Genomic DNA, 26,221 nt, shown 5'->3' with positions numbered 1-26,221 from the left:
GCTGGATGCCCCAGGGGGTGGGAATTTTGAGGGTGGGGAGGTGGGAGTTGGGGGGTGTAGATAGAGGTTACATCCACAGAGAAGAAGGAGGAGGGGCGAGGGGTTTGGGGGTTCCGAGGGGGTGGTGGGGGATGGGGTAAGGGGACAACATAGGAAATGTAAATAAATCATCCAATAAAAAAAAAAAAAAATTGCTTAAAATAAAAAAAAAAAAAAGAAAAAGAAAAGCTTTAGTGGCTGTATGTTGTATTTGGAGTCCAAGCTGTCCCAGATGTAAATGTAGTTAATACATAGTTACAGTTTCTGTGGCCATCCATAGAAAATAGTGCCCAAATCACTGTACAATAAAGGTTATATTTCAGTACATTACTAAATATATCTCTAAGAAAACTTCTCATGGGACAAACTTCTGGGACTTCTCTGTCCCTTTGATTTCTGTGCTTGGTAGAGGCATAGATGAAAGGTAGCCCCAGGGAGTTGTCAGTTAAAACCAAGCAAAGGGTCCAGCAATGAGACTCAATGAGCAGAGGTCCTTACTGCTGAGCCTGAGAAACTACATTGAGTTCCTGGCACCTACAAGATAGAGGGAGAGAATTAACTCCTGTAAGATGTGTCCTTTTGTCTCCCTCTCTTTCTCTCTGATACACACATTGGAATAAATGTAATTAAAATTAAAATCAGAAAATTTTTTGAAGTGATTCATTTAAAATCCACTCTCCAAGTCATTTGGGTGACATGTTCCATGACCTTAAACTTGATCTTGGTCTTTATCTCAGCCACGTCAGATACTCCCTGTCCACGTGTAAAGGACTGGCTCGGCCTTTTCTGTGATATCCCTCATTGATTATAAGCCTGGCTCACAATGGCAGATTATAGAAATCTGTCTGTGTGGTGTAGTGGGAACTTAGTTACAGAACTTAATGTGTTGAGGTTTGATCTTTTAGCTTGCATCTTTTTCTCTGTAACTTTTACTAATTACTTTTTAAATAATGAAGGACATTCTGATGGTTCTAAGCTTAAAAGATACACATTGAAAAAATCTCTTGTAGACCTCCTTCATCTGAGATACAGCATCCACAATTTCTTCAGTGTCTGTCTACTCTACAAGAGCTTGTGTGTGTGTGTGTGTGTGTGTGTATGTGTGTGCGCGCGTACATGCATGTGGTGTGTACTCACACACGTGAAATGCATTCATACATACATAATTTTTCTCTCATTGCCCATTTTTCAAAAAGAATGTTTTTATTTTTTGAGAATTTCATACATGTGTACAACACATTGTGATTACGTCCACCCCGTTCACATGTCCGTCTTCCCGGACCCCTTGTCTTTAGCCAAAACGACCGTGTGTACTTTATGTGTCATTCTCCCCTTCGCCTGCTTTGCTCCATATCTTTGCATAATACATCTGAGATTTTTCTGAATCACTACATAATTTTTTGGTCACATAGTACTTTGCTGTAGATCAAGATAGACTATAATTTACCTAACTAGTTCCTTATTAACAGAGAATTTGGTTGTTCGTGTTTCATTTTTATACTACTTATGTGTAACAACATATGTCTATGTAATAAATCAAATATTTTCACAATTAAAATGAAGGTTTTCAAATACAGTTTCCTTTTTTAAAACTACCTTTTTATTAAACATATACTGGGTCCACTATTAATCAGGTTAATTAATATAGGGGCAAAGTAAATAGATTAGGAATAGGTAAGGTTAAATCAGTGTGATGATGTTGGACATGTGTTCTCCTTCCAAACCTTCAGTAATCTGTTCTGAATAAAGTGCATGAGGAATGTGACCAGCACTCCACATGAGGTGGGTCCCAGTCAGGGACAGCCTGTTGGAAGTGCCTGAGCCGTGTGTGCCCTGCACAGTCAGCAGAGCGGGGACAGTCCACAGTGCTTCAGAGATGCTCCTACCCTTCTGTTTGTCTTACAGGTATTTAATCAAGTTCCTTGCAAAGCTTGCCCAGACCAGTGACATTAATAAAATGACTCCTAGCAACATAGCCATTGTGCTGGGCCCTAACCTTCTGTGGGCCAAACAAGAAGGGTAAGTGATTCTTCCCTACCTCATGCTTACACTGTTCCTTCCTGGTGGTTACCATTTCAAGAGACACACTCAGACTGCAGGTGACTTCAGAGTGATCTGAAGTTGCATTCCCATCCAGCTCATGTTTGGAAGACACAGCTGTGCACTCGGTGTTAACTCCTGTGCAGATGACACAGAGACACAGGAGACATTATCCTTACCTAAGAGAGCTTCCACTCCTGAGTTCTGAGTAGTCAGTGAGCTTAGCAGCCCCTGAATGGTGGCAGGCAAGACACACATCTCTATGTATGTACCACAGGTATAGACCCATGACCCAAGCCCTTAAGTGTCTCTAGCTATGCCTAATAATTTAACTGACATAAAGCAAATTGACAAGAGAAAAACCTATAGGTTTTTGCAAGTACATAGGGAAATGAAGGCACAAAGAAACACCCAAATGTTCTAGCTGGGCAGTGTAGTAGTGTGTGAACATGTGGCAAGATGCCCTTGGGCTGGACAGTTGCATGTAGACATGCTAGGAAGTCGAGGATTGTCCCAACAGTTGATTTGTACAGATTGGCCTCATCATTCTGTCATGGCTGGAAAGAATGGTTCTTTTCTCCAGCGTGGGGAAGGTGTCTTTCATATCTCCTGCCCTCAGGAAGGAAAAAGAAAGCCAGAACCCTCTCTGGCATCCACTGTTTTCACATGCTTTTACCTCAGCATAGCCCTATCCCACAGGGGCACATTGGGGTGTCCTGTTATGCACCTTCCATGCTGACAGTGTAGGTAAGAGGGTGTGACAGCCTGAGGAGGCTGGTGGACACCCTCCTCTGGGAGTAACACTTGTTCACCTTAATGAATGAATAGTTTCCTGCCCTTGGCACTGAGACCAGAGAAGGTTGTGGTACACAGCTTAGATTCTGCCCTTTGAGGACAATATGCACAGTCCTGGATAACTGGAAGATGCCTTGACAGACAGAGGTAGGTTGTGAAGGACCTTGTGTGTACGGCTGACTTGTTTGAAACTTACTCTCCAGGGTCCTATGGGAATCATCAAGGCTCCTGTTCTGTTGTTAAAATAAAATGTCTCTTATGCGACAACATTTCAAATATCTGTTTTCCAGGTCACGATACTGTTTTGTGGGGTTGTAGAGATATTGAGAGGTGGGGCCTGCTGTTGGAGGCAAGTTTTTAAAGGTTATCTTTGAAAGTGATAACTGGCCCCTGCTTCACCTCCATAACAAGATCCTTCTCAAAATTATTCTGCGGCTGTGACAGTTCTTTCACCTGTATGGTAGAACCATGAGCCCAAACAAATCTTTGTTCCCTTGAGTCACTTTGCCATAGATAGCAGTGTGAAAGTAACTAATACTGTCCTAAGCGGAATGGCTCACAGTGTTGCCTTTAGGATGCCTTTGCTGGCATTGAGCTGTGTGGGTTGACTTGAAGAGATAGGCATGAGGGCTCAGCTGGGGAGCAGGTGCTCATCTGAGGATGCTGAGTTTGAAAAGAACCAGTCATTTGCCAGGGCCTTCATGACAGGACAGTGGGGTATAAGCGCTGGCCACAAAGTCCTTGTCCTTACCTGTCACTCCCTTATTGCTGCTGGCCAGCTTAGCAAACCAGTGATTCAACTGCTTGTGCATGCCCAGTTTTGCTTCAGAAAATAGTTGTAAGGATACAGTGTCATAAAGCAAAAGTGAAGTTGAGTAGGAAGATGGGCTAAGTGCATAGATTATATAGCAAATAAATCCCTGACCGAAGATACCCACATAGAAGAGAAATGCAAGTCTTTAGCTGTGGGGACAAAAAGAATCTTCAAAGGAAAACAGACAAAATTCAAAAAGCAATACAGCTTAGCTGGTTAAAAATCAGTACATTTAGGGGCTGGAGAGGTGGCTCAGCGGTTAAGAGCACTGAATGCTCTTCCAGAGGTCATGAGTTCAATTCCCAGCAACCACATGGTGGCTCATAACCATCTGTAATGGAATCTGATACCCTCTTCCAGTATGTCTGAAGAAAGTGACAGTGTACTCACATATATAATATAAATGAATCTTTTTTAAAAAAATTCCCAGCTCCCAGCATGAAATATTATAAGAATATCTTTTTTTTTTTTTTTTTTTTTTTTTGGTTTTTCGAGACAAGGTTTCTCTGTATAGCCCTGGCTGTCCTGGAACTCACTCTGTAGACCAGGCTGGCCTCGAACTCAGAAATCCGCCTGCCTCTGCCTCCCAAGTGCTGGGATTAAAGGCGTGCGCCACCAACGCCCGGCAAGAATATCTTTTTTTAAAAAAAAAAATCAGTACATTTAACAGTAATAGACACAGCTTTCTAATGCCCAGAAACTTCTCAGGAAGCACCATTGACCAAAGCTAGAAGATGATGCCCCAAACGACTGAGAAATACCTGAAAGAAAGCTGTGTGAATAATCAGCAGTATGTTTTTTAAAAGAATTCTTGGACTAGGACACACGTGGGCATGGGCACTGACCTGAATCTTCACTTGAGGAAGAGTAGAAGGGCGCTCTGCCAGGAGAGCTTGGGTCATACATGAGAAGGAGCCAGATGGTCTGCTTGGTTAGGAAGTGGGCGACACAGTCTGAGGACTGAGACACAGTGACACTAGCACCAGAGAGGTTGGTTAGAGGCCATCAGACCTGAAAATGAGGCTCCTCGGAATCCAGTATCTTTTCCTAAATTATGCCCCATGTGCCTCAGACATCATGATGTGACAGATACCTGAGAGAACAGCTTAAAGTGTAAGCGTTGTAGGTCTCGGAGGTGTCAGCTGGCTACGTGGCTGTCTGTGATCATCTGACAAGGCACATCCTCGTGGCAGCAGGAGCATGTGGCAGAAAGTGTTCCCTAGCTCCTGCTGGCCAACAAACAGCACCAGAGAGGAAAGGGCCAGAGATCTTTAAAGGTCTTTAGAGGCACTGCTAGTAAAATTCCTTCCCAGAGATGTGAAGCAGCATCCATCCCTTCTTCCAAGGTCCCAGCCAAAGCCCGAGGCATGTTTCTGCCAGAGTTCAGTGAACCAATGAATCACTGGGTTTCCTTATAGAAACGGGGGGGGGGGGCTATTATAGGGGTGTGGCCACTCCTGCAGCCAGCTGATGATGAGGGCTTCCCCAAAGCCACATAGATAAAGTTCCAGGTCCAGTCTCACTCAGCCTGGGTATACTCCACCCTTTGGCCCATGCCAGGCCTCTAAGGTAGTCCACTCTGCTGAGGAAGGATTGATAATAGCTGGGTAATTCTTCCTCTTGGGCATTACTGGCAGACTCACAGGATAGGGCCTTGTGGGCTTACTTTTTGTATCTGTATGTAAATATTTTATCCATCAGCCATCATCCAGATGCCATGACAGCTTGCAGAAATGTGTGGCTGCCAAGAGGAGCATTTTAATTGTGTGAACTTCCTTGCAGAACGCTGGCTGAAATAGCGGCTGCCACATCGGTCCACGTGGTCGCAGTGATTGAGCCCATCATCCAGCATGCAGATTGGTTCTTCCCCGGAGGTACTCATGGTTCCAGGCTATGTGACAGTAGTATACCACAGTTTTAAAAGGAAGAAAACGTGATGATTATGTAATTGGTTTCACTTTCTCACACTTCGCTTCAGATTTCATTCATATGCATTCATATTTTGACGTGGTGATAATTATATTATTTTTCCATTTCCCTTAGTTTCACTAAAATATGCTTGCATAGTATATATATTGAATATCCACTAGTTGCTATGATTGTATACTGTCTGTTCTGATGGATTCTCTAAGAAGGCAACCATTTAAACAGATAAATTACAAAATTATCAAGTGGCAGATTGGAATGTTGGATAGAGAAAGATTTGACAAGCTCAGATGCTGGGAAAAGAGAGCCAAGGTCTGTTTCTCAGGAGTGATGCTGAAGGCACAGAGTCCCTTTACTTAGCACAGGGATTATAGTGAGTTTGGATAGTTGTTTGGACTATCAAAGGTAGAAAATAAAGCAGGCAAGGCTGGAGCTGGTTGGAGCTGGTTTGTGAAGGTCAGAGAATTAGGATTTTCTTCTGTAGCTGGTGAATTTTCCAGTTTCTCTTGTGATCATGGGATCCACAGAGGTTCCCATGGCCTCCTCCTCAGGAGCTGGTTGTATGTATGTTGAAGCCCAAGTCCTGCCCCTCCTTTTTCAGTACAGGCCAGCTGCCTCGTCCACTGCAGTGTGAGCTCCTGATGGAGGGCTGGCTTAGTTCTCTTCTGTCTTCCTGTCCTTGAGAATCACTCACTGCTGATGTTTAGCGAGACGAGTAGGAGAGTGAAGGCTGACATATGCTGCCTAGGATTTCCTAACTGCCACAGGCAGTGAGCCGGCCATGCTACCTTTCATTTCTAGTTTATATCAAAGGATTGGTTTCTGTCACTTTTTAAATGATTCAATAAGTTCTTCGTGTTCCTTGTCCCTTTCTGAATTCTTGGATTTCTCTTAAGAGCAGTAGAGCTATGTGCTCAGCTGGCCTCACCAGGCTTGCCTCACTGGGGTCAAGGACTGTCTGTTGTACTTGAGCTCTGCCTGTGGAATACCGAGGCTCTCATCCTACTGGGGTATTGGAAAGCTCCCCCTGTGCCAAGTCTCACATTTGTTTCTCTTCTGACAGAGGTAGAATTCAATGTATCAGAAGCATTTGTGCCTCTTGCTACCCCGAATTCTAATCACTCATCCCATACCGGAAATGACTCTGACTTGGGAACTCTGGAGAGGAAGCGACCTGCCAGCATGGCAGTGATGGAAGGGGACTTGGTGAAGAAGGAGAGGTATGTGCAGAATTGGTCACTTCCACAGAAATAATAGGTGTCATGTAGGAGGACATGTAACCATGCATCTGGTACTGGCTTAATGGCCCCCTGTGTGACTCTGACACACAGTCCAGATAATTCAAGAACCACACTCTCCACCTCTACAGGCATTAATCTGAGCACAAAGTAGGGGGTGTAGCTTGTCTATTCACATCTGTGCCTTGTGCAGCAGCCTTTACTTGATGGCCTGTTATGTGCCCACAGTAAGAAGAGTAGTATCATACACACTAAGTCCACTTACATGTGTCTTGAGTGTTAAGGAAACATAATTAACATGTGGATTTTTGGCTGAGGATCATATGAAGACAACCATGTTTCCCAGTGAGCTGTGGAGAAACATATTTTTGGCCTTGATACATTTGCTAACTGCTAAGAGAAGCCTCAGAATTTGACGGTCCTGGATGGGAGAAAATGTATGTTTTAAACTTAGAGGCAGTATGTTTCCATCCTATTGTCTATGGACAATTAATGAGATGTTCAGTATTAATTAAGACTATATAAGATTCGTGCCTTAAGCAGGCAGTGTCGCCCCTAAGTGAGGAAAATGCTAGCAACTTACAGTTTCTCCAAGTGAGAGCCATGTGAAGCAACACGCTGTCTTCATACACCTGACAGACTGTCTCACAGTGGTTTCTCTTGTTCAGAGAAAGCTTTACCTCCATAGTCTCTCTCCCTGAAATTCACCATCATCATTTGTAATTGAATACTGTTACCTGAGCCTCATTCAGTCCTTACCATTGTCCCCTGGTGGCCTATTAGAGCAGTTAGTCTTCTGAATTTAAGTTACATGACGTGACAAGTCTCATTAGCCCATGACATACCATTCTTAGCTGTCTGCTCTGCTTATTCTACAGTAAACATCAGTTAATGGGGTCCGGTTCTCAATTTTCCAAACTTAAGAAAATTAGGTTTGGCAGTGTATGCCCTAATGCTCTGAATGAAGAGTGTGTTCCTTCTGCCCTTCAGACGCCATCCTCCCAAAACCAACTATTTTTTCTAGCTGGATGTAGCTTTCAGTCATATCCTCATGTGCACACATGATTGTGTCTGTGTCTCATGCAACTTCAGAGGCAGTGTGGTGTGATCTTGCACAGCCATTGGTATGCTTCTGGGTTTGGCTTCCACCTCCTTCCCACATTTGAGATAGGAACTTGATTGGCACAGAACCTAAGTGTCACTCAACATGAGGCTGCCTGTTCGCTCTCAGCTGCACACACCCACCTGATCAAGGGCATTTGTTGATCAGTATGTGAGGTGTTGGCTTTGCTCGGGTTCAAAGCCAGATCCAGGTGCTTGCTTTGGTAACTGGGATGACCACTGACATGTGCTGCCACTTACCTGCATGCTGGGCAGTGTGGGCGGCTGTCCCTTCTGTGGTTTTAACCTGTGAGAACTAGCAGGCTTCTGTCTCTTTAGTCGGCATGTGTGGTGTGTTGACTGTTTCTTCTTTCTGTGTAGCTTTGGTGTGAAGCTTATGGACTTCCAGGCCCACCGGAGGGGTGGCACTCTAAATAGAAAGCACATATCCCCCGCTTTCCAGCCTCCACTCCCGCCCACGGATGGCACCGCCTTGGCTCCAGCAGGCCCAGAGCCCCCTTCTCAGAGCTCTAGGGCTGACAGCAGCTCAGGGGGTGGGCCTGCCCCCTCTTCTGCGGGCATATTGGAGCAGGGGTTGAGCCCAGGTGACAGCAGGTAAGGAGCCCACTTCTGCTAGCAGTCAAGGCTGGATGCCTCTGCCTTCTTCCAAGTGGCCATCTTTGGCGTGGAGGCAGAGAGCGAACCAAATTTGCTTTCACTCCTTTGGTTAGTGGGAGAGAAAGATTGCAAACTGCTTGTTTGCTTTCCTGTTTTCAAAAGAAAGCAGCACTTGTTTGTGTTGCAAACTGCTTGTTTGCTTTCCTGTTTTCAAAAGAAAGCAGCACTTGTTTGTGTGCTTTGGTGCTAGAGATGGAGACTAACGGGTGTCTAACGGTGTGGTCAGCCTCTACCTGTTCAGTGTGTAGCTGTCAGTGGTCACGTACCATTTGCCTGTTGTCATTCAGAGTGCTAAGTAGGGAGCATTTGAAAGCAGGGCGCCAGCTGAGTCACAGGAGTCTTGCCATTTGTCATCTATTTGCTCATTTAATAATTACATTCAGTTGCACAGATTCACCAAGTAACTGCTATTGCACCAGGCTACCAGCACACTGGATGACTAAGGGTCCCTCCACCCCTCAGGCACATGGGTTCAAGGAAGAAAATAAGGCTGTATGTTTTCTGAAAAGGCTTGTTCATTTGCTTGAACTTCTGACAAGACACTGGGAGCTGGGCTTCACAGTGGATCACCTTAAGAGACTTTCCAGTTGGAGATTTCCACTCTGTACCACTCAGTTCTCTGCTAATCAGGCAGAGGCCACTGCAAGGCTGATCTCTGCTTCAGATCCAGTGGCTCTGCAGGAGATGAGCCCTGCCCAAGTGCTGACATTTAAATTGTCATTGTTTTAGTCCTAGTCTTTGGCCAGCCACATAGTGCCACATGGTCACAAATGCACAAATGTGCATATATATGCAGTAAATCTGCACAAAACAAAACCTATTTACCCATGCATGGTTTATCACACAGATAGATCTTCCTTAGAAAACTGATTGCATCTTTTTGATTGTTGATAAGATAGGATAGGCCTGTCCTGATGGTATAGCTCATAATCCCAGTTACTTGGAAGGAAGAATAATTACAAGTTCAAGGCCAGTCTGGATAACAGTGAGACATTGTCTCAAAGTAAAAACTAAATCGTAGGGCTGAGGATGTAGCTCAGGTCGGAGCACTTGCATGGTATGTCAGTAGACTTCAGAGAGGGCACAGGACTCTTGTTCTGTCGCCATAGCTGGACTCAGTGCTTATGTTCATCCGTGAGTCCTCCTCGACACTTGTAATCTAGGGAAGTCCATCTGTCAGTCAAGAAGTCTTACAGTTTTGCCATTGGCTGTACTTTATGAATGTGCTACAGGTTCCATGCTGTCATTGAGCACTCTGACATGCTGGCCTTGGCTTTAGAGTGAATGGTTTCTGTTTGGCCGAGTGTATAAGCCAATGCATGTATCTTTATTTCCTCGTGACATTCAGTTTGTTTAACCAAAGCTGAATATTTAAGGAAATAGTCATCTGCAGAAAAAGGAGTGTGTGTCAGCCATCCATCTCCCTTCTAGTTCTTATACTTGAAATATTTTTGTGCATACTTTAGTGGCATCTGCCCTTTTGTGACCTTGACAAAATATAATCTTTGGTATAAAAGGCTATGAGCCAGGAAGTAGGAGGCCTGGGTTGGCTCCCTCCCTGCTACTATCAGCTTCATGAAGGCTGAGTCATCAAACAACTTCTCAGAACTTCTCAGTCCAGATAACTGATGACAGTTGAGCCCTTTTTAACCAGAGTTACTTTGTAATTGTTACTTTTGTACAACAGCTAGTAAAAGTCCTCAAGCCTCATTTTCTTAACACCCAATTTAAGTACATGCAAAACAGAACTTGTGGCTTACTGTGGATGCTCTGAAATGCTTGGCCTTAATTTCTGTGGCAAAGTAGCTAAAACTTAGTCTGTTGCAGGGAATCTCAAAATGCCTAGTCTCTGAGTAAATATCTACTTATCTGCCCAATTTGAGCTATTTAAAATTTCAGATAATCTTCATTCTCTGGGCTCTTATATACATAGATCCAGCTGACTATGTTTCAGATAATTTTTAAAACTTTTTTCTGTAGGGCTGGAGAGATGGCTCAGTCTGTGTGCACCTGCACACATGTAGCACACACACACAGATCTTAAAACAAAACCCAGCCGGGCGGTGGTGGCGCACGCTTTTAATCCCAGCACTTGGGAGGCAGAGGCAGGCGGATTTCTGAGTTTGAGCCCAGCCTGGTCTACAGAGTGAGTTCCAGGACAGCCAGGGCTACACAGAGGAAACCCTGTCTCGAAAAACAAAAACAAAAACAAAAACAAAAAACAAAAAACAAAAAAACAAAAAACCATTGTATTAGACATTTTTTGTCTCCCATTCTCCAGACAATACACCATATCCAGCATTCCTGTGGCTTCTCCACTGTCTTGGTTGTTATGAGAGGTGACCTACGGTGCCCAGGAAGGTGTTGACAGTTAGGCTCTAATGCCATTTTGTATAAAGGGTTGCCTCAGCCTTGACTTTTGGTATCTGTAAGAAGTCCTGGAACTTCACAATCCCAAACCCCCTACAAGGATGAACTATATTTTATGTACTTAGCTTTTTACCAGGGAATGCCTGTCCTCTGACCTCTAACTTCACCTTTACCCCTCACAGTCCTCCAAAACCCAAAGACTCTGTGTCTGCAGCTACCCCTGCAGCAGGAAGAAACAGCAACCAGACAACCACGGTCCCAAACCAGGCCCAGACAGGTGGCAACTCCCATCAGCTCTCAGTAGGCACACCTCACAGTGCAGCTGGTCCCAGCCCACACACTCTGCGTCGAGGTAAGTGTCCTGCACTCCCTGTGCTTGGGGAGAGTGTAAGAACTTCTGGAAATTACTGCAAAGAGTCAGGAGGGGAAGCTCTTGTTACCAATTAACAAGCAGGAAAATCAGTCATCAAAGAGGAAAAAAACATTGAAGAAAACTAAAAACGTAGAGAAAAGAAATGCCAGAACTATAAAGTTCAACCAGCAGAAAGTGAATTGTGCAGTCACGTCAGGGTTTCTAGAAAGTCAGTGTTCCAAGCCTGCTGTTTGGGAACCACCGTAGTAGCCTCTCCCACACTGAGCTTTGTGAGCCAGACCTGCAGGCCCAGGGGTTTCTGGTTTGGGAGTAATATAATTGAAACAGTTCCTCCTTTGCCCTCCTCAACCCAGCAGCCAGGGCCATTGCTCTGAAGCACAAAGAAGCCATTGCATCAACCCCTTCTCTCCGACAGGCACAAGCCATTTCTGTCATACCAGTCTTTGGTTTTTTTTGGTCATAGCATTTATTTTTCTTTCTGCTGTAATTCTTCCCAACACCTGTGCCACAGTGCACATGTAGGGTCAAAAGATAGCCTTGGGTTTTGTCCTCACCTTCTCCCAATTTAACACCGTGGATGCCGGGTCAGCTGCCCAGGGGAATTCTGAGGATTCTCTCATCTCCACCTCCTATCTCTCCGTTAGAGGAGCTTCACAAGTGTGCTCCCATGCCTGGCTTTACGTGAGTGCTGGTCCTCACACTTGCATAGCAAGTGCTTTACCTGCCTTAGGCATTGTGTTCTCACTGCTGAGCATCTTTCTTGACCTGAATTTGTACATCTTGTTTAGTTCATATCATTCTCCCCAAGGTCTTAGTGAGTGCAGTTCTTACCTGTCTCTTACTCAACATCCTACCCACTTGTGTGCCTGCCAGAGATGGCACTCAATAAGCTCGTTTGGTCTGGAGCTCTGGTGCCTCAGAGATCTAGAAAAACTGGGACTAACTTTATCCCTACCTTAGTCAGTATTCTATTGCTGTGAGGAGGCACCATGATAAAGGCAGTTCTTACAGAGGAGAGCATTTCATCGAGGGGTTTGCTTACAGTTTCAAAGGGTTAGGTTAGTCCATGATCATCATGGCAAGAAGCATGCAGGTGAGCAGTGGCTGAGAACTTTACGTCCCTGTCTATAGGTGGCAGGCAGGCAGACAGACAGACAGACACAGGCCTGGGGTGAGCCTTTGAAGCCTCAGAGCCCACCTCCAGTGACACACCACCTCCAACAAGGCCACATATCCTATTCCTACAAACTTCACTAACTGGTGACTAAGCATTCAGACATATGACTCTGTGGGGAGCATTCTCATTCAAACCTCAGTCTCCGACTCTGAACCTTTGTTGATGTCTAGAGGTGGTTTTGGTTGTCACAAACAGCAGGAGGTGACAACAGTTAGGGAATGGAGGCAGGGATGCTATAAGCATTGTCAGTGTGTGACACAGCTGCGAGTGCTGCTGAACTGGAGAGACCATGGTCTAGAGAGGCTCATGTTCCAACAGAGATGCACAAGGAAAGCCACACCTCTTACTGCAGGTCCAGCCAGTTCAAGTCCATGTTGGCCAGGTTGCCCCGTGGTCCCTACTGTGTTTACTAACGTGTGAAAGTTCCTGACCTCATAGTGTCTTGTCATTCTGGTTGCTCAATAAACAGTGACTTTAACACAGCAAGGGGCACACGTATGCTGAAGCATGTTTCTGAGTTTGTAGTTTTTACATTTCTCTGAAATTAAGACTGGAGAAAGACAGTCCTCTACCATTGGAAAACCTCCAGGTAGGACAGAGGATATGGATACAGTGCTGTAGAGAAGTCACAGAAGACCATCTGATTTAGAAGGGGATCTATAGTCCTGGAGGCTGGGAAATTCATGGGTGACTTAGTGTCAATCTTGCGGTGAAGCCTTATGCTGCTTCAGCTCCTGGTGCAAAGTGGAAGGGAAGGGGGCTGCAGGAGAAAGCCAGGGAGCCAAAGGCAGGAACAATTCATGAGGCGCTTCCTTCAGGCCTCCCACTGTGAGTTATGATCCCAACACACAGACTTGGAGCAGGGAACTGAAATCACAGCACCAAGCATGTAATAAATAATATTGCAGACTTCTGCACACATGCTCACTGGAGTGCACAGTGGCCCTCAGGGAGAGGTGGTTAAGAGAAGAGTAGACACAAGCTGCCGAACTTGTGAGAAGCTGCAGCATGTTCTCCAGGATCAGCCCTTCGAGCATTGCATGACAGACTGTGAGGCCTCTTCTCTACTAGATCTTAGAGATGACAAGTGTGGTCAGCACAAGAGATGCTCACACTCAGGCATGTGGGCTGCAGGAGCTCCGGGGACAGGACCCAGGCCACACCCCTTGCTTGCTCCGCACCCTTTCTTTCTGGCCATGCCCTAGTCATTAGACTGGGCACCGTGCTGAAATGGGGAATGTGAGAGGCATCAGACTCTAGTAAGAAGGGGGAGCAGCTTGAAAGGGTTGTTCCATTTTCACCACATAACCAGCCGAACGCTGGAGCAGGGCAGCTGAACTGTAGAGCTGCCTGGGATGGGGTAGGGAGACAGCAGGTAGGCCACAGGCAGTGTCATCAGAAAGGGCACAGTACTGTTGCAGTGACTCAGGGAAGGTGGCAGTGGCCACAGAAGAGGGAACCAGGAGATCTGACCTCTATCTTCGATGCCACTCTTAATGCAAGGGCATTGTAGAAGATGAAAAAGACCCTGAACTCCAGAATATGTGTTCTATCTTTAGCCTAAAAGTACACTGCTTACAGAATGCTAACTCGACCTTTTCCAATCTTTCCTACATGTATATAGGAGAATTAAAAATACGAGGAGGGTCAAATGAAGGAGCGTTGCAAGTATTACATTCATTGTTGGATTTTTTTTTTTTTTTTGAGACAGGATCTTGCTGTGTAGCCCAGGCTGGCCTCACACACTCTAAGTTCCAACCTCAGCCTCCTGAGCACTGGAATTACAAACTCGTGCCCCTCCCCCTCCTCTGTAGCATATGTACTCTTTCTAAAGCATTCCACAAACGCTAATGATCATTAATAAATACACTTTTTAAGCAGGAAGGCAAGCTCAGTTCTGGTGGTCATAAGCCCCCTTCATCCTTATTGCTCTCCTGTCCTATACTCCTGTCCTCTCCATCTGTCCTGCCTGCAGTCCTCCCTGCCTGAGCGCAGCTATAAAGATGGCTTCCCAGAACCCAGAAGGCCCCACAGGACAAGTTTTATTCTGCCTGCCTATACTTCAGCATCCCAGCACCTCCATCATGGTCCCAGACAAGATCTGTTTGTCTCCAGCCTGGCTGCCCTGTGCACTATTCTCGGGCTTCCTCACCTGAGTCTTCTGCACTGTAAATGTCAGGCATGAGTACATCTCCAATGTGAATTTACAGTTAGTACTGCTTAGAGCAGAAAACCAGATTTTTTTTCTTCTCGCCCTCCCTCTACCCTTCTTTTTCTCTTCTTCCTTTTCCTCCTCCTCCTCTTCCTCATTGCTTACATCAACCAGAGTGTAGCTAATATTCCAAAGAGCTTTTCTTTTGTAGGCTGACTGTTGTTTCTATAGGGAAAGGTTTTATGAGTTTCTGGCCTCAGAGTTCTAGGCCAGTATATCAGAGCAAACATCATATAACCCCTCTTGCTGGGCTCTGTGAATAGGAAGAAAAGCAGTGTGGGAAGAAAGAGGAGGAAAAAGAGTTCAGGGAGACCACATGAGATAGGTTTGAATCTGTTCCATTGCCTATTAGCTATGCGATTGTTAGAAAATAACCTGCCAGATTCCACTCTGGGCCTGTTCCACAGTGATCTTGTGAGATGGGCAGATGACACAAGAGGCCTGGTTTGCAGATGAGTGTTGCCTGCTTATTTCTGTCCTCTGATTCCTCCTGTCTCGGGGTTCTCAGTGTGACCTCAGGAGAAATGGAAATGTGTTCAAGATGCTCCTCTTGTCCCCACCATCCTCCTCTTACCACCAGATTCTGTTCAGAACTAAGCTGGCCTCAGAGAGGGATTGTGACCCAGCCCATTTTAGGGAAATAGATGCAGGCTTGTTTGTTATTGATTGTATCTAGAATATGTCTAGAATTGGTAGGATTTCCATGAGTAAAAACCAAAGTCAGGGTTTGAGGGGAGGATGTAGTCCAGTGGTAGAATGCATGCCTAGCATGGAGGGGGCCCTAGGTTCAATCCCAGTGGCTACCCTCCCCACACCTACCTTAGACCCTTCAGAAAATGCTTGGGCAATTGTGAGTGGAGGTGGGTGCCTCTGTTCTTTCCTCTTAGGTTTGTTCCCAATACTTTAAAGTCAAAGTATGTGGGGACTCTGGAAAGGGGCCACTAAGAAGCCCTCAATTTTCTGTTTTGTATGGGTGTGTAGCCTCTCTTAAACTGAGTTTTCTTCCTTTTGAACTTGTAAAATGACAGGTAACTAAGGCATGCATGCACGCATATACATGTACATATACATATACATTTAAATATACATATATATATATATCATGCACTTAACTTTTTACATAAATTGCTTATACTGGACTAGTTTAAGTTTACAGTTTTGTTCCCACTATGCCTGTTACTCCATAGTTACTGTCTGGCTTTATCACCCCGCATTTGTCACAGCCAAGACACCAGTGTCAGTGTCATTAATTCCACACTGGATGCAGCTTTTTCATTTGTCCATAGTGTCCACATTGCCTTCCACTTCCTGCCCAAGAGATACCTTGGCACAAGAGTTCTCCTGGCTCCTTAGTGTCCTCAGGCTGGGAAGGGGTCTGGTTTTTCCTAGTTTCTGTGGCTTTCTGTTTTGCCAAATGTTCTTGGGAGTGGACAGGTCTAGAGCTGGGGGCTCATACACCAGGTCCCTCCTGGCACATCTGTACCCCTCCCACAACCACAACCAGTCCTAACCCCTGCTCTTACTGGCCTGTTTTCTCTCTTCTGTGCAGCTGTGAAGAAACCTGCCCCGGCACCCCCCAAACCAGGAAACCCACCTCCTGGCCAACCTGGAGGACAGAGCTCTCCAGGCACAGGCACATCCCCAAAGCCAAGCGCCCGAAGCCCATCACCACCTCAGCAGCCACAGCAGCAGCAGCAGCAGACCCCAGGCATGCGCCGCTGCTCCAGCAGCCTTCCTCCCATCCAGGCGCCCAGCCACCCACCACCACAGCCACCCACACAGCCTCGGTTGGGTGAACAGGGACCAGAGCCGGGCCCCACGCCACCTCAAACCCCCACACCACCTAGCACCCCACCCCTGGCGAAGCAGAATCCATCACAGAGTGAGACCACACAGCTGCAAGGAACCCTCCCAAGGCCACGGCCAGTGCCCAAACCCCGCAACCGGCCTAGTGTGCCACCACCCCCAAATCCTCCTGGAACCCACATGGGGGATGGTGGCCTCACACCCTCAGTGCCCACATCCTCCAGAATTGTCACTGGTGAGTAGCAAGTGCCTCAGTATTCTCTCAGGCTTCCCTTGAGGGCAGTTACCCCAAGCCAGGTTGGGCATGTACATGCTGGGAGTACAGCCACATTTGATTCCTTTGAGCCATTTGTGGCTGCTTTTATGTCAAGACAGCAAAGATGGATACCATGGCACAGATCATAAGCCTGTAAGTTTTCTTCTAGGTAGAAGACTGTCTTCATTTATATACAGTAAAGTCAAATGCCTTTAAGTCCAGGTGGAAGGTATTGTACAACATGATCATGGAGTTCATAGTGAATTCCTTCTCAAAACCTGAGCATAGTGACCAATACTTGAAGACAGGAGCCTCATCCACAAAGCAAGTTCCAGGCCACACTGGACTTACTGTTAAAGTAAAAATGCATATACTAAGTGCAGAGTTTCAGAAAGCACCGGCTGTGCTAAATTGAATGCTCTGGGAAGGCAGATCTTCTGAGCACATCATATCATTGTACTAGCCTCAAATGCTTAGTGGGGTGAGTGGAGATTGTCCCATCATCTCCATGGATCTGCCTTAGGCATGAAATTAATTGTACATTGCTACCTTATGGGATATTTTAATAGATAGTCCTATAAATCATGATAGGAAGAATGTTTGCCCCCTGAATACTGGACTTTCTATTTAGTTTGAAAAATAATGGGTTCTTTGGTGTTTTTAATGGTCATTTCTTAACAGCAGCTTGCTTTTAATTACCGCAACCTTGCTGTGGGTTGTCCTATATGGAAGCATGCTAGTAGAAGCCACTGATCTGTACCTCTGGCTCGCCAGCCCTCACCAGTGACTTCTCAGCAGATGATAACCCAATGCTAAACCCAAAGTAATTAGTTAACTAACTACAAAAAGATTTCTTTCCAGGAACATAATGCATAGTTTAACATATGTTACCAGTAATTAATAACCATTTCTATGACAGCAGGTTGTTTATTTGAATAGCACAAAGCCACATTGGTTTCTTTGCTGTGTGTTTCCCACTAGATGCCCTTCCCGGTGCCCTCACAGGTGGGGAAGGTTTCCAGAACTAAGGTCTGTAACCCCAGCAGCTTGAACTGCAGCTGTAAGCGCCCCCGCTTAGCCATGTTCTGTGTGTGCTTTTGACTTTGTGCTCAGAGTGGCCATTTGACCCCATGCCATGGCCATCAGTCAGCCATTCATTCTGTAGCATATAGTTAGGCCTTTAGTCCCATCAGAAGAATTTTGAGCTTTGGCTTTGCCCCAAATCTAAGAAGTGGCTGTCACTAGGGTGAGATCTCAGTTTGAAGCCCTCAGATAAGATGCTGTATTATTCCATTTTTTTCTTTGAGTAAGCCTCTCCCAGGGTTCTACTCTTCTCAGTACCATTTACCTGTCATTGGCTTACCAGTATCCAACAGAAGAGGACCAGGGTACCATCAACACAGAAAATTATGCACCCCTGTGTTTTGTGCTTTAATTTTAATTTTGTATCTTAAGTGCAAGGTAACTGCATGGAGCTTCTTAATTGGTGTCTAAAACTCTCAGCCCCTCCAAACTTCCCAGATAACCCTCCCCTGAGCTCCCTTTATGCCCTTTGCATCTAGCATGCTTACATTTTGCTTTCCTAAGCTGTATGAGCTTTTAAAAGACACACTGAGGCTCACCTGAACATACCTTTGGGCATATATTGGGCAGCAGAAGGCTCCTGTATGGTACAGTTGCTTTATTTAGTGCTCTTAGCCTTTTGTAAGAGATATAGTGTAAGTGTTCACAGCATAGTTCAAGCTTGAAATGGTGGAGGATATAGACATCCATCTGCTTTCCTCAGGACCTGGTAATTAATCCATTAGTTGAGTGACTATAAACCTTAGTTAAGCCTGAGCCTTTTAACACTTTAATACTTATGACACCAAAATTTTACTCAGTTCTTTTAACTAGACTAGAGAACTCTGCAAACCAGAAATATGCCTATTTTGTAATACCATGGACACCAATGATATTGCCATGTCTGTGTATTTATTGCCAAAAGATTGTTTTAATTGATTTATCAGTCACTACACTTTATAGTGAGGTGAAATTTTACTTTAAAAAATAATCTAAGATGTAACCTGCTTTTCTTTTTATTCTTTGCTATAAATTTGCTTAGCACAAAAAATCCAGGATCCCTGTAGTTTCCTTTGTATTGTAGCATTAACCTAAAGTATCTTAACGTCCCGAGCCTACACACATTTGGAAATGTATAGAAGGCCAGCATGTGGAATTTAGGAATCCCCTAGCATGGACCATGCTGTTAGTGACTCTTCTTGGATATAGTCTTCAAGATAAAGTATACAGCACAGCCTTTTATTGTGACTTGCTTTAACTTAGGAAACTTTGGAAGGATTCCTGAAAACACCTCACCATTTGCATCATTTAACTTAAAGCTTCAGTCATTAGGGACTGAGTGAACACTAGGCAGGCCACACTGCCAAGCTGACTTGGTAGCTCACTCCCCTCTTCAAAGCTTAGTTCAGAGCTCCAGAGAAGGGAGCAGTTCTGGGCCATCCTAAATATCAAGCTCTCATTGTGACTCTGTAAAGCAGTAGGATTTTAGCAAAGAGTATTCTAATTTAAACATTTTATTAAATAATTTAGATGTATGACCTGCCATATTCAGTAAGAACTGAAATTGGAATGTTTAATGGTAAGGAAAAGGCAACTGATTGGCCAAAGCATTTTGCTACTTTACGATCGTATTTGTGCACTAATGGCTGTCACTAACCAAGTCACCCTAACCCTGCCTGCCTGCACCCCTACTAATAGTGCATGCACTAAGGAGGGCTGACCATGTCCATGCTTGCTCTTCATTGTTCTAAGGACTAAATGTGTTCACGGACTTTAACAGGTGGTCACTGGGCTGGCCTTGTTACTCCTTCATTTGCATTCTTTCCTCTTCTAGCAGGCTTGAGATATAGTAGACAGAGCATGTGCTGTAGCACGGGAAACACTCTTGGGAAGGCACAACCTGGTTGATGTGTCAAGTGCCAACATTGGGCACAACGGGTAAATAGATTAAATCAGGTGAAATAAGAAAGGCTCTAACAGCCGATAGTAGCAGTGGGTGAGCGAGTGCTAGTTATTTATTATTACGTTACATGCCAGACTAGGCCTTGTAGAACCCAGAGAGAGACAAGAGGTTTCAGGCACCACCTAGGTATTCAGATCTTTATTTTCTAGTTGCAGAAGTCTGCTTCTAGCCTACCTTTAAAGACTGTCTCAGTCTGTTTTCTGAAGGCAGGGAAGTACATGATCTCATTTGCCCTGTATGAATTTTATCCCAGCATTAGGATTTTCCTTTGCATTCTGCACCATTACCATAGGAATATAGTACTCACTGTTTCATCAGCTGCATGTGCTGTTATTACTTGTAGTTGAACATTTACTGGGCTTCTGCTTCTAATTGCAGTTTAATATGTAGACGGCGTATTCATGGGAAGTCAGACATTCAGTGAGATCGAGTATAATCCCTCCTTTAACTAGAGTAGTGGTTCTCAACCTGTGAGTTGCAACACCAAAAGGCCATCAGTAAACACACCCTTTTACATCACAGTTGATAGTAGCAGCAAAATTACAGGTATGAAGTAGCAGTGAAAATAATTTTATGGTTGAGGGTCACCACAAGATGAAGGACTGCATTAAAGGGTCACAGTAGTGGGAAGGTTGAGAACCACTGGGCTAGAGTAATAAGAAGCTCACTCTGTTGTCCACAGACCAGACTTGCTAAGGGATCTGGGGCTTTCAGACCTGAGACAGGCTGGCTGGTGGCAGTGATGTTTGGAGCTTCACTATGCATTGGGTTGCTTTCCAGGGTGTGCTTGAATCTGGTGCTTATGAGAGTTGATATCAAAATAGCATTTTTGAAGAAAGTGTTGCAACCTAAAAGCACATAATCAAAATTATTGGAGTGAAAATTCTTCTAGACCCATACTGTAAACTCTATAGAGTGCCAGTCCTGCCCCTTGAAGGCCTGTCTCCCAAATTAAGACACTCAAGAAAGAAAGAATGAGTTCCATTTGTCAGGATCCCAAGTCCATCTCGCTGTCCTCCCTGTGTCTTGAGGCCAAGTAAGGCATGTCACCTGAGGCTCTTTTCTGGGTTTCTTGTTATCATCTTTAAATTATTTTTAATATGAACTTAACTCCAAGGGATGTACTTACAGACCAGCCCTTCTTAGAGATGTGTAGATCATTAGAAGAGGGGGAAAAAAGTCTTGAGGGTGTCTTCTAAAGTAACACTTTTTACTGCAGTGGACCAGGTGTTCACAACTTCAACCATTATCTCCTCAGACAATGTCTTCTCCCTTGGGATGCTCACAGAGGATATACATGGTCCTCTGGGAGGTAGAGAAACACAGTGCAGTCCGGAGAGCCCAGACATACTGTCTTTGCTTTGTGTCTGACCGGTGCTGGCATATCACCTTGATATAGTGGTGCCCTTGGTCTCCACAGTGGAGCGAATGCTGGTATAGTGTGTACAGCAGCTCACTAAAGTGGTATGACACAGCTGGGGAGTGCACGTGTCTTCATTCTGCAGCAGATGCACAGCTGTGTTTGCTGTCCTTCCAGAAACTGGCCCTGCACACCATGAAGCCCTTCTTACCACTCCCTGCACACACTTCATTGTTTGCTGTCACAAAACAATTTCTGTGAGAATGAGAGAGGCTGGGAAGGGAAGATTGGACAGACAGGAGGCAGAGGAAAGCCATGCCCTTACACCTCACCACATGGATTTTGTCCTAAATATATTATTGTTTTCATCGTAAGTAGAGAATTTCAAAAAAGTACAAATTAAGAAATGGTATATACACTAGGCAGTGATGACACATACCTTTAATCCCAGCACTTGGGAGGCAGAAGCAGGCAAATCTCTTGAGTTCAAGGCTAGCCTGATCTACAAGATCTAGTTCCAGAACACTCAGGGCTATGCAGAGAAAGAAACCCTGTCTTTAAAAAGAAATTAATTAAAAAAAAAAAAAAAAGGTATCTCGATGGATTAGGAAAAGAAAAGCCAGCTTGTCCTCTGTAACAGCTGGCGCATGAGCAGAGGTTTAACAAGCGAACATCTGATCACTGTGCATTTGCACTCTGCATGCTCCACTAGCTCATATCTGTCTCGGAGTCCTTGTGAACTCCCTGGACTGGCAGTGGCATCTGGGGTAGGTAGGGTTGTAGGGGCAGAGACTGAGTTTGTGATGATTTTCTTGTTCACTGCTGCCTTGAGTCATGGCCACCTCTCTGCCTGAGGCTGTGAGAAGGGAGGGTTGGAAAGGTGTTTGCACCAGTCCACTATTTATCTGTCTATCCACTACCTAGGTTTATAGGGTCTGCTTTGTGCCAATCATGGCCATAAGCACTAAACAAGACAGGTATGACCTTGCCCTGTATGAGCCACAAGTCTGAGATGTCCTTAATTCTGTGTACACAGATTGCTTCTGATTTATCTGTGAACCATGAGATTCAGACCCATTCAGTTGGTTTTCAAGTTCCTATAAATCTGAAGTGTCTGGAATGGCGCTGAGCGCCTGGACCCTTTAACTCCTTGGCACCTCCATAATCTTAAAAATTTCTCCTAGTTATGGTACAAGGACAGGTTTCTTGACCTAGGAAAAAGTTAAACTCACAGCTCAGAACTGTATGGAGAGAGGCCAAGAGGAGCTCTGGGGAAGGGGAAGAAACCAGTTTCCTGGCTTATCTATGGGTTTCATCAAGGCCACATCTGTCTCCGTCACTAGTGTATCCTCCACAGGCACAGCAGGACCCAGCATGTGGTAGTCTGGAAGAGAGTTGTGGCGAATGAAGGGGTCTTATGAACATGGAAGGAGAGGGGCAGTGGCTTAGGCCTGTATATTTGCCATCTTACTGAAGGAATTTTCAGTCAACCTAAGAAGATAGCGTAAGAGATTTCAGCGTATTAGTATTCGAAAAATAGTATTTAGAGATTGGTGGTCTACTGAAGTTGTTGTCACAAAAGGTGAATGTGTCCCACTAGGGACACTTAACAGTGCCTGGAAACATTTTAGGTTGTCTCTCTGGAGGTCAGTAAGCTGTATGCCACCAGCATTTTGTTGGTAAAAGCCACTAGAGTCTACACAGTATCCTACAGTGCAGAGTATAGTCCCTGCAACTCAGAGTAACTCAATCCAAGCATTGATTCAGTGCAGGTTGAGGTCACAGCTTTATAGCCCAGGGGTAACTCCTGCAGCCTCAGAAGAGAGTTCTTCCCAGGCAGTCTTGCCCAGCAACACAGATGCTGTTGGGAACACTGTTAGTACACTGGAGGCCTAGGTGAGAGTGGAATTGCCCTCACTAAAAGCAAGTGTCCTTCAAGTGTCACATCCCTCCGGCTGCCTAGGGTCTCAAGGCCTTGAAACCTCTGGAAAGGGCTGTGTTTGTGCATGGGCTGACTCAGACCTTCCAGCTTCCTTCTTAGTGCATTGGTGGCATTTTGACCTAACTCTCACTGATACCATGTTTCTTCATGTTTTTTGTCCAGACACCAATTCTAGGGTTTCTGAATCAATTCGAAACATGTTTCCTGAAATACATTCAGACTTGGCAAGCAAAGAAGTGCCTGGCCACATCCTGCTGGACATAGACAATGACACAGAAAGTACTGCATTGTGAAGAAAGCCACTTGCCAGCCTTTGGCCCTCCATCCCAGTGAGCGGAACTGGGTCAGGCAAGCCTCTGTCTCTGTAGACCAAACAGTGAAAAGCTTTCAGTGGGGGAAGGAAGGTCTGACCACGAAGGACTAGACTCCCACGGCCCAAGGAGAAGGTGATGGCCGATCCTCAAAGCTGAATGACCTGAGTCGTAAAGAAGTTGGCTTGCTTTATCTAGGATGAAAATCATGCCAAAAATGATCAGGACAAAGAAATACCTACAGCAGAAAGAGTACACTGCCGAGAAATGTATGGGAAGCCTTTGCCAGTGCTGTGACAGCGCTGGGAGTGACTCAGAAGAGACTTACCTGTCTATTTAATAAAACATTCATTATGCAAGTTGCCTACTTCCTGCTACCTGGACTTCGGTTCTCATGTACCAGAGGGAGCTTCCGTTCCTTCAGACTTGCTGCAGAATCATTTTGTATTAAATACAGTCTGTCTCCTCCAACCCCTAGAATCTAGAGCATTGTTGGCGACTGCTGGCTCTGTCGCCTCATCAGAATAGATGTCAGTCGTGCCTTGTGGATCGCCAGAATATGGAGAGAAGTATACCATTCTTTTTTAAAAAAACAAAACAAAACTATAATTGCTACTTGATAAAGAGCGAATGTTATTCTAGTTTCATGTTTAATTTGAATTAAATATATTCTGTGGTTTATATGAAAACTTGCTAATTCTTGGAGGCAAATTCTGGTATATATACATTTCTATTTGTGCATATATGTGTGAGTATGCCTGTGTGTTTGACTCTAGAAATCTGAAACAATAGAGAGATGCTAGCATGGTAGTTTCAGCACTTGGGAGGCAGAGGGTTGTAAGTTTGAGCCAGCCTGGGATACATAGCAAGTCTCTGGGAGTGGGGAAGCGGGTATGGTGTGACAGGTAGAAGAATCAGGTGTTTGAGATCATCCTTACTTACATAGTGCGTTGTAGGCCAGCATACACTCCATACACATATCACTCTTATGTCTCAGACTGCCCAGCTGTGACCAGCTGCCTGGACCTGTAAGGACCATCCATGGCTAAGGCCTCTTTGTAGGTTACAGTCTTGATATTACTTTCTGGTGACTTTCAGGGCTGTGTGCTTGTGTGTGTGTGTGTGTGTGTGTGTGCGCGCGCGCGTGCGCGTGCACATATCAGGAACTATGACTTCCAGTAACCTGAACGTTCCCCTGTCCTGTCTAAGACCCCTGGGAGGAGCAGAATTGGACCTAAGGGAGGCTATCATTCTGCAAGGTTGTTCTTCTTGTGCCCCCTCCCTGTGACCTGCCTAGGGTGCTTTTCTAGATAACAGAGAAGTAGACACTGACATTGGTAGATGCCTGAGACTTTGATCTTTAGAGGTATGTGATCTCCTCTGGCTTAGCCAACATTGTGACTGGGCACAGTATCTGCCTGCTTGGAATCCCAGCACTCAGGAGGCTGAGGCAAGAACATCGTGAATTTAAGTCTCTCTGAGCTGCAACTATCTCACGAAATAGACCAGAAATATGTCCATATGTGTATGTGTTGTTACCTATACACACACACACACACATCTAAGCAAGATCAAAGATCTCTCTTCGCTCAGTGTTCCCTGTACCTCTGAAGCCCTTTAAGGCAATATAATTTGTTAATTACACTGAAAACATGCACCAAGAAACATTTTTCTCCTGCCTTTTAAATTTATATCTGGGCTGAAGAGCTGGCTCAGAGGTTAAGAGCACTTGGTCCTCTTGCAGAGGACCTAGGTCCAATTCCCAATACTTGCATAATGGTACACAACCATCTGTAACTCCATTTCCAGGAGATCCAATGTCTTCTGACCTCTGTGAATACCAAGCACCCATATGGTACACATACAGGAATACAGGGAAAACACACACAAATCTTTTTTAAAAAATTTTATTAAATTATTTTATTTATATTCCAAATGTTGTCCCCCTTCCCTGTCCTCCCTCCCAGAGTTCTGTACTCCATCCCCTTTGCCTCTGAAAGATTGCTCTCCCCCAACCCCCGAGGATCTCCCTTTTCTGGGACATCAAGTCTCTACAGGATTCGGGAAATACTCTCTCACTATAAAAAAACAAGTGTTTAAACCAGAAAGATGCTTTTGGAATCTGTCTTACATATGGTTGCCCTCCCTTTTCCATTGTTTCTCAGAAGCTCGGGGGCTGTGTGCTCAGAGTGCTCTGTGGCCACACATTAACACTCGGCTCATAGAGCCCTTCATCTTCCCACGCCCCAGTACACTGTTCCTTAGCCTTTTAGAAGGAACCTGCTATTGATCCCACATAGTGAAGAGGTGGCCATGGCTGCTATGCACGTTGTACAGGGTTGTACCCTGTAGACACTCAAGAATTAGACCTGGTTAGTGTGGTCTGCTCCCTGGAACTGGTAGAGATGGATCCCTTTCTTGGGTCTCCACCTCCCAGTGTGAGCTCATTTGAAGGTTTTAAGACAAAGCTTCCCCTGATTGCTTTTGTGTGGTCTGTTCTCAACCTTCCTTCCATGCTACAGAGCCTCCACCCTGTCTGTCCCTTTACACTAGAGCCCACATAGACTCTCAGACTCAGTCTTCGGGTAGCACTCAGACTACTTTTTTCGTGTAACATAGGTAGAGCTAGGAGGAAGGAGAAATGAACTGGCATGGTGCAACCAAGCAGTATGAACTGTACCTCCCTGGCTAGTGTGGGTTTACACAGCTTTGTACAGTTATGAGCCCCATAGCAAGGAATCAGGGACATCTGTCCTGG

At 45.1% G+C, this 26,221-nt stretch overlaps 1 protein-coding gene across 6 annotated transcripts in view; it reads left to right on the top strand.

The window, feature by feature from the left end:
- The window catches only part of Arhgap17 (Rho GTPase activating protein 17), a 96,366-nt gene extending 72,214 nt beyond the window's left edge, over window positions 1-24,152 (top strand). The window contains exons 14-21 of one of the 6 annotated variants that reach the window (XM_028764127.1): window positions 1,945-2,058; window positions 5,471-5,562; window positions 6,678-6,834; window positions 8,335-8,568; window positions 11,184-11,353; window positions 16,313-16,804; window positions 17,807-17,854; window positions 23,315-24,152. In XM_028764127.1, the coding sequence (XP_028619960.1) occupies window positions 1,945-2,058; window positions 5,471-5,562; window positions 6,678-6,834; window positions 8,335-8,568; window positions 11,184-11,353; window positions 16,313-16,804; window positions 17,807-17,853 (1,306 nt within the window). In that variant the 3' untranslated portion in view covers window position 17,854; window positions 23,315-24,152. Of the gene's footprint in view, window positions 1-1,944; window positions 2,059-5,470; window positions 5,563-6,677; window positions 6,835-8,334; window positions 8,569-11,183; window positions 11,354-16,312; window positions 16,805-17,806; window positions 17,855-19,417; window positions 19,467-23,314 lie in introns of all 6 variants that reach the window. The other 5 variants (XM_028764128.1, XM_028764131.1, XM_028764130.1 and 2 more) reach the window with 5 other exon arrangements.
- The last annotated feature ends 2,069 nt before the right edge of the window (window positions 24,153-26,221 follow it).

This window comes from Grammomys surdaster, unplaced genomic scaffold (genome assembly GCF_004785775.1).
Source record: "Grammomys surdaster isolate TR1022 unplaced genomic scaffold, NIH_TR_1.0 142, whole genome shotgun sequence".
NCBI classification, from domain to species: Eukaryota; Metazoa; Chordata; class Mammalia; order Rodentia; family Muridae; genus Grammomys; species Grammomys surdaster.
This window is presented reverse-complemented; position numbering and strand designations above follow the sequence as displayed.